The sequence below is a fragment of the Erythrolamprus reginae genome, chromosome 8 (assembly GCF_031021105.1).
Source record: "Erythrolamprus reginae isolate rEryReg1 chromosome 8, rEryReg1.hap1, whole genome shotgun sequence".
Lineage (NCBI taxonomy): Eukaryota > Metazoa > Chordata > Lepidosauria > Squamata > Dipsadidae > Erythrolamprus > Erythrolamprus reginae.
In genome coordinates this window covers 39,883,529-39,898,082 of record NC_091957.1, presented here as the reverse complement: position 1 = coordinate 39,898,082, position 14,554 = coordinate 39,883,529, and the positions used below count along the sequence as shown (strand labels likewise).

The window sequence follows — 14,554 nt, the reverse complement described above, 5'->3', positions numbered from 1 at the left end:
ACTTTTTGCATTCAGACATTATGTGGCTTGTTATTTGTGTGCTTTTGTAAATGAGAGAGCTGGGGTGGCGCAGCAGGTAGAGTGCTGTACTGCAGGCCACTGGAGCTGACTGTTAGATCTATAGGTGAGCAGTTCAAATCTCATCACCAACTCAAGGTTGACTCAGCCTTCCATCCTTCCAAGGTGGGTAAAATGAGGACCTGGATTGTGCTGGCTCTGTTAAAAAGTGCTATTGCTAACATGTTGTAAGCTGCCCTGAGTCTAAGGAAAAGGGTGGCATAAAAATTTAATAAATGAATGAATGAATGAATGAATGAATGAATGAATGAATGAAATGGAGTTATGTCAACATTTCAATCAGTTGATTTCACTTCCGCACATGCTCAGAAGGTGGATTATGCTCAAAACACAGCTTCGGGCAAAGGAATAAAGGTCAGTAATAAACCAGGTGGATGGGTGGGTGGGAGAGCTTTTTTCAAAGCACGGAATGAAGAGAAGCCATCCGAATACAGGAAAATTGGCCAAAAATTCAGAAAAAAGATGGCAGTGAGCACAGACTGGCACAGACAGAACTGGATCTGTGATGCCAAAATTACATCACCATTAGCGGGTCATTAACAGTTCTGGTGAAATGGTCTGAATCGGGAGGAATCCCCTCTTCACTAAACATATGAAAAATGGATATTATGGTTATGTAGGCAAAGATAAGGCAACGTATATCTCAGAAAAGTTTAAAATATGCATTGGATAGTTGATTTCTCCAAATTAGTGGTTTGGGATTATAAATGTTTTATTGCCATACTAAATATTGGTTGATTAATGACTGTAATAAAGAATATTTATCTATCTAGTATAAGGTTTTTAAATAGACTTATAGAGATAAATTTGAATTTATGGACTGATTTAACTATATGATTATCTTAATGGGAATTATAATGGAAAAGAGAAGCAGGGGAAAAGCCAAAATGGATATTAAAAAAGGTATGATGATTAACGGAGGATTAATTTGGGAATAGTAAATAGCAATAATGATTAACATTTTGGGAATTATCTAGGACTTTAATTGAGTAGATTAGGGAAGATTATTATATTGGGAATGATAGTGAAAATGAATAGATTAGGGACGACTGGTACACTGAGGTTGACAGTGAAAAACAGATTAGGGAAGATTATTATACTGAGACTGACAGTGAAAGATACATAGATTAGGATCAACTCAGCATTCCATCCTTCCATCCTAAAATGAGGACCAGATTGTTGGGGGCAAGAGGCTGACTCTGTAAATTGCTTAGAGAGGGCTTTAAAGCACTATGAAGTAGTATATAAGTCTAAATGCTATTGCTGTTGCTATATGAGATTTGTCATGGTTAGAAAGCTATGATGTATAGGCTAATTCTGCCAATTGCCAGGAGTTTGATTCTGACTGGCTCAAGGCTGACTCAGCCTTCCATCCTTTTGAAGTTGTGGACCTCGAAATGAGGACCCAGTATGCTGACTTTGTAAACCACTTTGAGATAGCTGTAAAGCATTGTGAAGTGCTGCATAAGTGCTAGGAGGCCCTCAAACTAATAATAATAATAATAATAATAATAATAATAATAATGATGATGAATAATAATAATGAATAATAATAATAATAATAATAATAATAACAACAACAACAACAACAACAACAGGCCATTAGAACAAATGCTGTCAAAGCCAGAATTGAAAAATCAACAGACGATCCAAAGTGCAGACTCTGTAAAGAAACAGATTAAACAATCGATCACATACTCAGCTGCTGCAAAAAGATAGCACAGACTGACTACAAGCATAGACACGATGCTGTGGCACAGATGATCCACTGGAACTTGTGCCGGAACTACCATTTACCAGTGGCAAAGAACTGGTGGGATCATAAGCCTGAAAAAGTGGTCGAAAATGAGCAAGCAAAACTACTGTGGGACTTCCGACTTCAGACTGACCGAATTCTGAAGCATAACACACCAGACATTGTGATCGTGGAGAAAAAGAAAGTATGGATCATCGACATCGCAATCCCAGGAGACAGCAGAATTGAGAAGCAGCTAGAGAAATTAGTGAAATACGAAGATCTAAAAATCCAGCTGCAACGACTCTGGCATAAGCCAGTGAAAGTGGTCCCAATGGTACTTGGCACGCTGGGCGCAGTACCAAAGGATCTCAGCGGCCATTTGAAAACCATCGGAATTGACAAAATCTCCATCTGTCAATTGCAAAAGGCCACTTTACTGGAATCGGCAAACATAATTTGCTGCTACATCACACAGTCCTAGGTGCTTGGGAAGCGCCCGACTGGTGATGAAATACGAAATCCAGCATAGTGATCTCGTTTGCTGTGTTGTACTGAAATAACAACAACAACAAAAACAAAAACAACTCTATTATTCTGGGAGTTGAAGTCCACAAATCTTAAAGTTGCCAAGGTTGGAAATCCCCTGCTCTAGTGCATTGTTTGTTACTATATCTACTTTTCCAAAACCCAAGAGACAGATATTTTTTTTGCTATTTTAAGCAGTGTTGGGATAATTCCTCTGAAGCCAGGATTGCTGAACACTTCAGAGAAAGCTTATCCATATGTTACTTTTACAGCTGCACCGTTTCTGTAATGTACAAGTTGCAATTAGCTTTCAACTCATTTTGAAGGTATAAAAACCCTTCCACAAATGTTTATTGTAGTGGCTTTTAAGTAAATGCAGATTCAGGATATCCGACTGATCTCTTTTAACACCGGTTTAACAAAACATCACGTCTAGAGATTGGTAAAATGCTTAAAAGGAAAACAGAAGCTTACAGTATACTCTTTATAGTACATAGGAGAATTATAAGTAATCCTCGACTTATGGCCATAATGGATTCTGTCCATCATGGTCGTAATTTCTGACCATTGTAAAATGGTAGCCAAATTTTATGATCATGTACACAGCGGCCATTAAGTGAATCCATAGAGCCATAGTCATTATGTAAACTCTGCTTTACCTGGTTTCCAGTGGTATGTTGCTGTTCAGAACCCAACTGTTATGAAGATGCACAGAGTCCTGGGTATTCGGGGATGATGGGGCGGCTGGATTTGGCTGGCTGCGGGTGGTCAACGATCTGGCTTGGAGGGAATTGGCTGCTGAAGGAGGCTTCCGGCTGCAGGTGCAGGCGTGAGGAGGTGGTGGTGGAGGTGGCAGTGGTCTGAAGGTAAACTGGTTGCGTGGGCTTCCTGGCATTTCTGCATTCAGGGAGAAAGCAAGCAAAACAAAGAGGCCAAATTATTATTGACTATGGACAGTATCACAAGCCATCCCTTAATACTTTAAACCCCCCTAAATTACCATTTCCCATTCCCTTAACAACCATTTACTCACCATTATTACTGGTACTCACCATTGAATAAGACACTTAGTGATCCTGATATTTATAAACATAATTATTTCTTAACATTTTTTTTGTTATTTATTTGCAAAAAATATTAGTTTGGCGATGACGTATGACATCATCGGGCAGGAAAAACCATGGTATAGAAAAAAAAAACCGTGAAAAATTTTTTAATTAATATTTTTTGAAAAACTGTGGTGTAGGCTATTTGTGAAGTTTGAACCCACGAAAATCGAGGGAACACTGTACTGAAAATGTAGGAATTATTTAGAGTTGGTTTTCCTTTAATGTATGCCAATGTGATGTACTCAATAAAGAAGACCTTTGAATTGGATTCAAGTCTCAGGGTTCTGATTTGTTTGGGTTCATTAGTCAGTACCTTGACTTCACGAACGCGAATCCTAGAAAGAAGACTTGGACACATTCTCTCTCTGGGTGAAGTGACACGGTATAGAGCCATGTACCTCTTTTTATTTGGGAACATAAGGAAATGGGGATAATTACACGTACATTTCAAGTGATACACAAACATCCAATAACATAACTTCAAACATGACATTTTTGAGTCCTTCCTTTCCCACAGATATCACAAAACAATTTCCTAGAAACACTTCCTCAGAGCAGATGTTTCTCACACCTAATTTCTCTGAAGCCTTCTGCCTTACCACAACTAATCTTCCTTAATCACCCTCTCGTCCTGTGTATGCTTCAGGCAATGTAAATCTCCCCTTTGATCGTATAACGTCCTGTCCGGAGTGATGTAAACTTTGTTTATTAGTGAGATGTTTATTGAGCCCTTTTGTTTCCCTTCACCAGTAATTACCAGGAATACAGACTAGGTAAGTTAGTGCTGTCCTATCGTGGCTTATAATAGAAGCAGAGCATTTTTATGCTAGAGGTCCAGATATATATATAATTATGACATAATCCTATTCTAGCATTATGCTATACTGCAACACTTGACTAATGCCAGAACTTGAACTTCTGCAGCTGAGACTCCAGAATCATTAAGCCACTGAGCCACCATGCTTTATTAGATCAGCAGATGTACTGCAACTCAGTCAACCCAACACTTCCTTTCACCAAGACTGAATTTAGGGGGAAATCAAGTTGTGAAAAAAATATTCATGTTGCAAACTTGGCATCCTTAAAATTAAGATAGAACAGAGGAAACTATTTAGCTCTAGCAAACACTTTTCTTCAGCCCAAGAAACTTTTTTAAGGAAATAATGCATTATTGAATGAATGAACAGTTTTACGGATGTGTAGTCTCTTTCTTTCTCTGGAAATGAGAACGAGGGAGAAGGAGAGAGAAAAAGAATTAGTGACCAAGAGAATGGGAAAAAGAGAAAGTGGGTATCAGAGACGGAAATCTTTTTCATGCTAAATTAACTTGGAAGATGTTCTTTGAGAAGCTATTAATATTAATGCATAATAATAAGCAGTATAATCGGAACCTGGTAGATTAGATTAACTGGAAGCATTAACAGGATTCTCTCCACAGCTATCAGGAAAGAAAAAAAATTAGAGCTCTCTTTTTAAGACACAAACATGAAAACTAAGATAAGAGGCAGAAAGAATTTGCCAGCACTAGACACGAGTGCCCAATCTTCCTCATTTTACTGAGTCTTATGAATATACATTCTGAATGATAAAAGCCTGAAGAAATAGGTCATGACAAGAACCCCTCACAAGAATGTGAGGTTCTGGATATAAATTGTTTCAGCTTCTACCCTCAAAACAATGCTGTAGAGCACTGCACACCAAGAAACTAGACCCAAGAACAGTTTTTCCCTGAATGCCATCGCTCTGCTAAACAAATAATTCCCTCACCATTGTCAAACTATTCATTAAGACTGCATTACTACTACTATTAGTCTTCTCATCATTCCTATCACCCATCTCCTCCCACTTACGATTGTATAGCTGTAACTTGTTGCTTGTATTTATTTATTTATTTATTTATTATTTAGATTTGTATGCTGCCCCTCTCCGCAGACTCGGGGCGGCTCACAACAGAATAAAACAATTTATAACAAATCCAAATATAATTTAAGATATTTAAAAAACCCCGGTTTGATTTAAAAAAAACCCATTTACTAAACAAACATACATACAAACATACCATGCATAAATTGTATAAGCCCGGGGGAGATGTCTCAGTTCCCCCATGCCTGATGACAAAGGTGGGTTTTAAGGAGCTTACGAAAGGCAAGGAGAGTAGGGGCAATTCTAATCTCTGGGGGGAGTTGGTTCCAGAGAGTCGGGACCGCCACAGAGAAGGCTCTTCCCCTGGGGCCCGCCAACCGACATTGTTTAGTTGACGGGACCCGGAGAAGGCCCACTCTGTGTATCCTTACAATTTATATCCATATTGATTGTTTCCTGATTGCTCATTTGTACTCTATGACAATCATTAAGTGCTGTACCTCATGATTCTTGACAAATTGACCTTTTCTTTTATGTACACTGAGAGCATATGCACCAAATATAAATTCCTTGTGTTTCCAATCACTCTTGACCAATATTTATTCTATTCTGCCTGCACAGGTGACTAGTCCCTGAAGTTTTGGGGGGAACATATCCAGTTTTCTACCGCTATCAACACAGACTGTGGAAACTTTTGTATCTCATTTGGAAACCAAGGACCCAGAGTATGGAGGAATAGAATAGAATAGAATTTTTTATTGGCCAAGTGTGATTGGACACACAAGGAATTTGTCTTGGTGCAGATGCTCTCAGTGTACATAAAAGAAAAAGATACATTTGTCAAGAATCATGTGGTACAACACTTAATGATTGTCATAGGGGTCAAATAAGCAATGAAGAAACAATCAATATTAATAAAAATCTTAGGATACAAGCAACAAGTTACAGTCCTAAGTGGGAGGAAAAGGGTTATAGGAATGATGAGAAAAACTAGTAGAATAGAAGTGCAGATTTAGTAAAAAGTCTGACAGTGTTGAGGGAATTATTTGTTTAGTAGAGGGATGGCGTTCGGGGAAAAACTGTTCTTGTGTCTAGTTGTCTTGGTGTGCAGTGCTCTGTAGCAATGTTTTGAGGGTAGGAGTTGAAACAGTTTGTGTCCAGGATGCAAGGGGTAAGGAAGAATGGAGAGGCACACACAGCAAGTATGAAGTTTCCACATTCTGTGTTGATTTGGGGAGCCATGTCATCTGCTGGTGTTGGTCCATTGTGCTACATTAAGTCCAGGGTCGATGCAGCTATCTGCCCAGAGATTTTGGAGCACTTCATGCTTCCTTCCATAGCTGAGCTTTATGGGGATGCTGACTTCAATTTTCCAGCAGGACCTGGCACCTGCCTACACTGCCAAAAGTACCAAAACCTGGTTCAATGACTGTAGGATTACTGTGCTTGATTGATCAGCAAACTCGCCTGACCTGAACCCCATAGAGAATCTATGGGGCATTGCCAAGAGAAAGATGAGAGACACGAGACCAAACAATGCAGAAGAGCTGAAGGCCGCTATTAAAGCATCCTGGTCTTCCATAATTGTTGGTATGTCTCGGTATAGCTAGGCTATGAGACCTTTGGCATACACTGAGCAGAGAATTTTAACAGAATGTGGATGTGTGGTAAAGCCAAAGAAAAAGACACAGACTTTGCTTAATAAGTACTATTTACATATATACAAAATAGAAACAATCCACAACAAGCAGTAAGCAAACACAAGCACTAAGCAAGTACACTCCCCCCTCAAGGCAAAGCAAAAGCGAATGAGCGATAAAGCATCATTGAGGGAAGGAGTACTGGCGCCCTCTTATGGCGAACCAGCCCAAAATATTTAAAGTGATAGTACAAGAGACTACAATAGGTAGTTTACAATGACAAACCCTAACAACCATGTAGCTTGTACTAACAATAATAACTCAGCAGTGCCACGGGCTGAAAGCTTCCATGCCACTCTGCATTGAAACATTAATTGCTGCAGAAGGAGCCCAAACCAAGTTCTGAGTACATATGCATGCTTATACTTTTGAGATGTCCAATGTTGTGCAATCTATGTTTTATTGATCGCTTGTAATTGTTCTGTCTGGGTTCCCCCAGACCTCAACACCAACTGGAAAAAACAGCCAGACACTCTGGTAAAAGCCAAAAGTATTTTATAACTGGAAAAAATAAGCACAGAGGAAAACCTGTTCTTCCCAACAGACAGGATATAATACGGTACAGCAGGGTCCTGATGTCCAGACAATACAGCAAGCTTCTTGCTGGCACCCCCCCCCCCCAAGGTTTCAATAGTCAAAGGCACAAACCAGGATTCCAAGACGCCAAAGTTCACAGTCAGGTCCCACGACTCTCCAAGATAAAACTCCACAAGCCAGGAAGGGTGGGTCTGCCTTTTAGCCTTTCCCAAGAGCACCACACCCAAACCCAGCTGCTGCCACTTTAATGCTGAAAGTATTTAGCCAATTGACTCCGTCTCTGATTAGCTCTTCGTTGTCGCAGATCAATTATGGCTTGTGCACTTTCCTCTAAGGAATCCAGGCTGCTTGCTGAGGAGAGCTCCCCCTGGTGGGACTCTGGCTGTCCTCCCTCTTCTTCAGCCTGGGATTCCTCCTCATCTGTCTGCACCTCCTGTTCCTCAGCCTCTCCCTCTGAGCTGGAAACCGACAGAAGGTCAGCCGTTCCCGGAGGGGCCTCAGACGGAACCACAACAGTAATATTCTAATTTTCTGAGATGGGGGATTTGGGGTCTTCATGAGCTATGTCCCATAATCATCACAATTATGACAAATCACAGCTTGAATTATCTTGCCTTGCATGCAATGAGTCTCTCTCACATATTACGTTTCACCTTTTAACTTGCAATACTGAAATAAATGAACTTTTGCACTGTATTCTAATTTTTTCGAGTTTCACCTGCATATTCAACAGCATATGCAGTTGAATATGCAGGTGACACAGTGGCTCTCTAACACAACATGCCCACCTCCAAATATATATTAATATACATTGTGAAAAAGAGTCATATTGTCAATAAATAAGCCTTGCAAAAAAGTTGACTGCAAATATGTTTGTAAGCTTGGCTAAAGCTAAAATGGAAACATTTCCATAGCACATTTGAATAAATTACAAATTACTGTAACTTCTTCGCCCCCCCCCAAAAAAAGGAGAAACTAATCAAATTGTTCCATCATTTCTTGACAGCATTGTAACACTATATTGTTTGCTGCTGAAATTGCACATTTAAAGTAATGCATTTAAAAAGTGATGAACCTTAGACATTTTGTATTTAACATGCAGGGATCCCCGAGACATGCTCATTTGTTCCCTTTAAAGATCTGCTTTGGGTTGGAACTTTTTTCCACCCCCTCATTCAAACTATGAGGCATGTGCAAAGCTTCAATAGGAAAGTGATGCAATCTAATTACCTCTCCAGATTGAATCCCAGAACTATCAGCTGGTTTTATGAGATCATTGCAAAGGGAGGGCTGTGGAATGGATTAGAAGTTCCAGTAGACTTTTCCATATGCCAACTTATGCTTTTTAATAACTCTTTCAATCAAATCAATTTGACAGCTCAAGTGGATTCAAATCAATTCATCGAAATTGAAAATATGAGCTGGGTTTTGGATTCAGCCACACTCAGAAAATATGAATTAATCTGGTTTACTAAGAGTAGGATTTCTCCTTCTCTCTGCTCCTCCTCCTCCTCTTCCTTCTCCTCCTTCTCCCTCCTTCTCCTTCTCTCTCTTCCTCCTTGTCCTTCTCTCTCCTTTTTTTCTGTCCCTCCTCCTTCTTCTCCTTCCTCTTTTCCACCCTTCTTCTTCCTCTTCTCCCTCCCATTCTTCTTCTTTCCCCTTCTCCTTCCTTCTCCTTATTCCCCCTTTCTTCCTCCTCCTCTTCCTTACTTCTTCTAAAGAGAGTTCCATATTTTCAGCCCTCATTTCCATATTAAACAGCAATATGCAAAAGCAACAACAACAGTGTAAGGATGGTATTGGAGGGAAGGGGAACTGCACCTGGAAAGGAAGGATTTATTTTATTTTTATTGATTTGTTTTGTCTAGTATATAATGTAGGTATGTAAAAATATAATCATATTAATATACATGAATAAAAGATTAGGAAAAAAAACATTAGAAATAATAGTATTCATAAACATGATGCTAGTAAAACATAAAAAGGAAACAAAAGGTAAAAAACTGGGGGGAGGATCGGGGAGAAAATACCAGACCAATATGGAGGATTTTTTTAAAAAGAGGGTTAAGATTAGTGAAGCAAGCAAAGCCCTCCCATACAGTTCTACAGAGGAATCTTTGAGTCTGTCATCTGCACCTCTATAACTGTTTGGTTTGGTTCTGCAACCCAACAAAACCGACACAGACTTCGGAGGATAATTAGAACTGCAGAAAAAAACAATTGCTACCAACCTGCCTTCATTAAGGCCCTGTATACTGCACGAGTCAAGAAGAGGGCCATGAAAATATTTACAGACCCCTCGCATCCTGGACATAAATTGTTTCAATTCCTACCCTCAAAACAACGCTATAAGTACTGCACACCATAACAACTAGACACTGGAAGAGTTTTTTCCTGAATGCCATTACTCTGCTAAACCAATAATTCCCTCAACACTGTCAAACTAGTTACTAAGTCTGCACTACTATTAATCTTCTCATTGTTCCCATCACCCATCTCCTCCCACAAATGACTGTATGACTGTAACTTTGTTGCTTGCATCCTTACAATTTATATTGACTGGTTCTTAATATGATTAGATTGCTTATTTGTACACGGGCTATCATTAAGGGTTGTACGCCACGATTCTTGACGAACATATCTTTTATTTTATGTATACTGAGAGCATGTGCACCAAAGACAAATTCCTTGTGTGTCCAATGACAACAGGCCAATAAAATTAGAATATAATATATTTCTTTTTCTTCCTCTTCCCTCTGCAGAAAAAATAATTGCTGCCAACCTGCCTTCCATTGAGGACCTATATATTGCACGTGTCAAAAAGCGGGTGGTGGAAATATTTACTGATCCCTCACATCCTGGACATAAACTGTTTCAACTCCTACCCTCAAAACGTCACTACAGAGCACTGCACACTAAGACAACTAGACACAAGAACAGTTTTCCCCCAAACGTCATCACTCTGCTAAACAAATAATTTCCTCAACATTGTCAAACTATTTACTAAGTCTGCACTACTGTTACTACTAGTTTTGTTTCTCATCATTCCTATCACCCATTTCCTCCCACTTATGACTGTAACTTCTTGTTTGTATCCTTAAGATTTTTTATTAATATTGATTGTTTCCTCGTTACTTATTTGAGCCCTATGACAATCTTTATGTGTTGTACCTCATGATTCTTGACAAATTTATATTTTCTTTTATGTATACTGAGAGCAAATCAAATTCCTTGTGTGTTCAATCACACTTGGTCAATAAAGAATTCTATCTGTCTGTCTGTCTGTCTGTCTGTCTGTCTGTCTGTCCTGTCTGGGTCACTCCGGAAGCTATGACCAAGCCAAAAAGATAAGCCAGACATACCGGTTGAATCCAAACACAGTTTTATAATGATAAAGAGAAAAGAAGCCAACAGAAAATGTCCTTATAGATCAGGAAAACAGTGGAACTCCAAATAGATACATGAAGGCAATTGTTCATACAGAAACACAGGATCCTTAATGCCAAACGAGGCTGTTGCTAACAGACACCAACCTCCCACGGGTCTTCAAGACTGCTGGGCCACGAGCCAGGAACAAAAACGCTGAGAGAAAATGCAGATAACAGCAACTCCACTTTGATAACACTCCACGCTGCTGAAAGGGTTCGCATGCCTTATAAACCCTTCCCTGCTAATGAGGACCACACCCAACCCCAGGTGTTCCTCATTCAGCGTTGATAATATCTATTCAATTGATTTCTCCTTTGATCTATGTGTCTCTGTCGCATACTAATGATAGCTTGTGCGTCATCATCCAGAGACTCCAGGGACTCCAGAGAATCCAAGCTACTTGCTCGAGATAGCCCTTCCCCAGGGCTCCCAGGCCTTTCTTCCTCATCACTTTCCTGACTGCTATCTCCCCTGTCAGTCTGCAAAGAACTCTCCCCTCCGCTCTCAGACTCCCCCAGGCATGGGGCCAGCAGAGACGCAACTGGTCTTTGATCTGGCTCAGGCTGAACCACAACACACACTCTCTCTCTCTCTCTCTCTCTCTCTCTCTCTCTCCCTCCCTCCCTCCCTACCTACCTATATAAACCTAGGCTTGTTTTCAAAGATGCCTACAGCTTTTCAGAAGCCATGTTTGCAATTATTTGTATCTCTTAATGGTTAAGAGATACACATGATTGCAAAACTATCAAAACAAGGAAGTGGTTAAGACTTAACCACTTCCTTGTTTTTGATAGTTTCTTCAATTCTTAACAGGGAATGTAAGGCAATCCTCTCCCTTTCAGGCAATTACTTAGATTAGGAGATCTTTTTAAAAAAAAATAATAATTCCAGAATCCTTTGGCACTCTATTATTTATTTTTCCAGGTACTGCTTCAAAACCTTTCAGGAAGTGTGTTTTGTTCTGCTATTTTTAATTTATTGCATTGTCTTCTTTGCCAGACAAAACACTTACTATCACATGACTTCACTTCAGAACATTTCAGTCCTACTCATTATTATTTTTCCCCACAAACAGACATAATGTCTGATGTATCCATGTTCCCTTTAAAACCTAGCATTCTAAACTTCACATTTCTGCCATTAATTGTATGACTAATATATTAATATAGACTCACCAGTCTATTGTGGTTGCAGAACATCAAAATCCATTAGAAGCTCTGTCATCTATGTAACCTATTTCATTCCCGTTTTTGAGACCAAGATAGGATAGCAGCGAGCAGTTAGATTCAAAGTATGGAGGAAATCCATTATGATTTATAGCAGGGTTGTCAAACTCAAAGTCCATGGGCCAGATGTGGCCCACGGGGAGCTTAGATGTGGCCCATGGGGCTGGCCTGCAATGCCTGTGCCAGTGAAAACAGAACTCAGGAGGGTAGGGGGAGACACAAGAAGACTGCTCAGGCTCTGTTTTCAGCCATGACAGCCTCTTGCAATCATCTTCCAGCTTCTCCGAGTTCTGTTTTTGCAGGCAGAGGGCTACAGGAGGCTGTCACAGCTAAAAATTAAGCCTGGGCAGGCCACATGTGACTTCTCCAAGCTCCAGTTTGGCTGGCAGAGGGTTGCAGGAGGCCATTACGGCTGAAAACGGAGGCTGTGCAGGCTGTAAATGTCACCCCAGCTTCACTTTTGCTGACAAAGGAGGCTGGCAGGAGGCCGTTGCAGGTAAAAACAGAGCCTCAGTGAGTGAGTGACATTGAGCTGGCCATGCTCTCCTGCCAGACACAAACACACACAGACACAAACGCACACTGCCCCCCCCCCCCCCGGTCAAACACAACCCCAATGTGGACCTGACTGACAACCCTGATTTAAATTGAGAATTAGAATGGGAGTGGTCATCCATACATTTAGAATAAGGAACTCTCACTATATCAATGATACACAGTGCCTGAGGGGCATCATAGTAATATAATTCCATCTTACAACCTTCCTGGAGTGATAGTTGACACAGAATCACAGAAGACAACGATGCTGCTTGCTCACTGCTTATGCTGCTTAAACTCTGAATTAATTATGGATCTTAACAGCACTCTACCTGAAGCAACAGATGTTTGTGAGTCCCCTTAAGATCAGTACTAGATAGCCAGATAGAAGCTGTGTCAGGAGGAAATATTTATTTATTGATTGATTTTTTTTATTGATTTTGTCCAATATACAATGAGGGTTTTAGTGGGTATACAGATAGTAAAATACACAATGAAGGTTATAGAGGATATACTCATGGTAAAATATATTTAAGAAAGAATAGAAGAGAAGATATAGGAATAAAACATATCAATAGAATAGAATAGAATAGAATAGAATAGAATTTTATTGGCCAAGTGTGATTGGACACACAAGGAATTTGTCTTGGTGCATATGCTCTCAGCGTACATAAAATAACATATACATTTGTCAAGAATCATGTGGTACAACACTTAATGATTGTCATAGGGGTCAAATAAGCAATGAAGAAGCAATATTAATAAAAATCTTAGGATATAAGCAACAAGTTACAGTGATACAGTCAATATGGGAGGAAATGGGTGAAAGGAATGATGAGAAAAACTAGTAGAATAGAAGTGCAGATTTAGTAGAAAGTCTGACAGTGTTGAGGGAATTATTTGTTTAGTAGATGAAATGATCAATGAAAGAATAGAAGAAGAGATATAGGAATAGAAGAAAGGTATATGAGATATAGGAGAGCAATAGGACAGGGGATGGAAGGCACTCTAGTGCATTTGTACTTGCCCCTTACTGAGCTCTTAGGAATCTGGATAGGTCAACCATAGATAATCTAAGGGTAAAGTGTTGGGTTTTTTTTACAGTCAAGTTTGGAGTGGTTAATATTAAGTTTAAATCTGTTGTGTGCTCTTGTGTTGTTGTGGTTGAAGCTGAAGTAGTCGCCGACAGGCAGGACGTTGCAGCATATGATCTTGTGGGCAATACTTAGATCGTGTTTAAGGCGTCTTAGTTCTAAGCTTTCTAGGCCCAGGATTGAAAGTCTAGTCTCGTAGGGTATTCTGTTTCGAGTGGAGGAGTGAAGGGCTCTTCTGGTGGAGTATCTTTGGACATTTTCAAGGGTGTTAATTTTATTTATTTATTTATTTAATTGGATTTGTATGCTGCCCCTCTCCGAGGACTCGGGGCGGCTCATAGCATATATAAAAACAGAACAATAATGTAAATCCAATTAATGCTACAATTTAAAAACAGTTAAAAGAAAAACATATCAACCAAACATTCAGCAATCATACTTAAGGCATTCAGTGGTCAGGGGAAGATCTAAAAGTCCCAAGCCTGGCGGCAAAGATGAGTTTTTAAGCTCTTTCGCAAGGCAAGGAGGATGGGGGCAGTGCGAATCTCTGGGGGAGTTTATTCCAGTGGGCCAAAGCTCCCACAGAGAAGACCCCGCCATCCGACATTGCTCGGGACCCTAAGGAGGACAACTCTGTGGGACCTCACCGGTCGCTAGGATTCGTGCGGCAGAAGGCGGTCTCGTAGATAATTGGTCCTGTGCCATGTAGGGCTTTATA

The 14,554-nt window shown here is 40.0% G+C and overlaps 1 protein-coding gene across 1 annotated transcript in view; it reads right to left on the bottom strand.

Moving 5' to 3' along the window:
• The window catches only part of TENM1 (teneurin transmembrane protein 1), a 572,994-nt gene that overhangs the window by 247,640 nt on the left and 310,800 nt on the right, over positions 1–14,554 (bottom strand). The window contains exon 4 of the mRNA XM_070759727.1: positions 3,001–3,238. Within this exon, the coding sequence (XP_070615828.1) occupies positions 3,001–3,238 (238 nt within the window). The remainder of the gene's footprint in view (positions 1–3,000; positions 3,239–14,554) is intronic.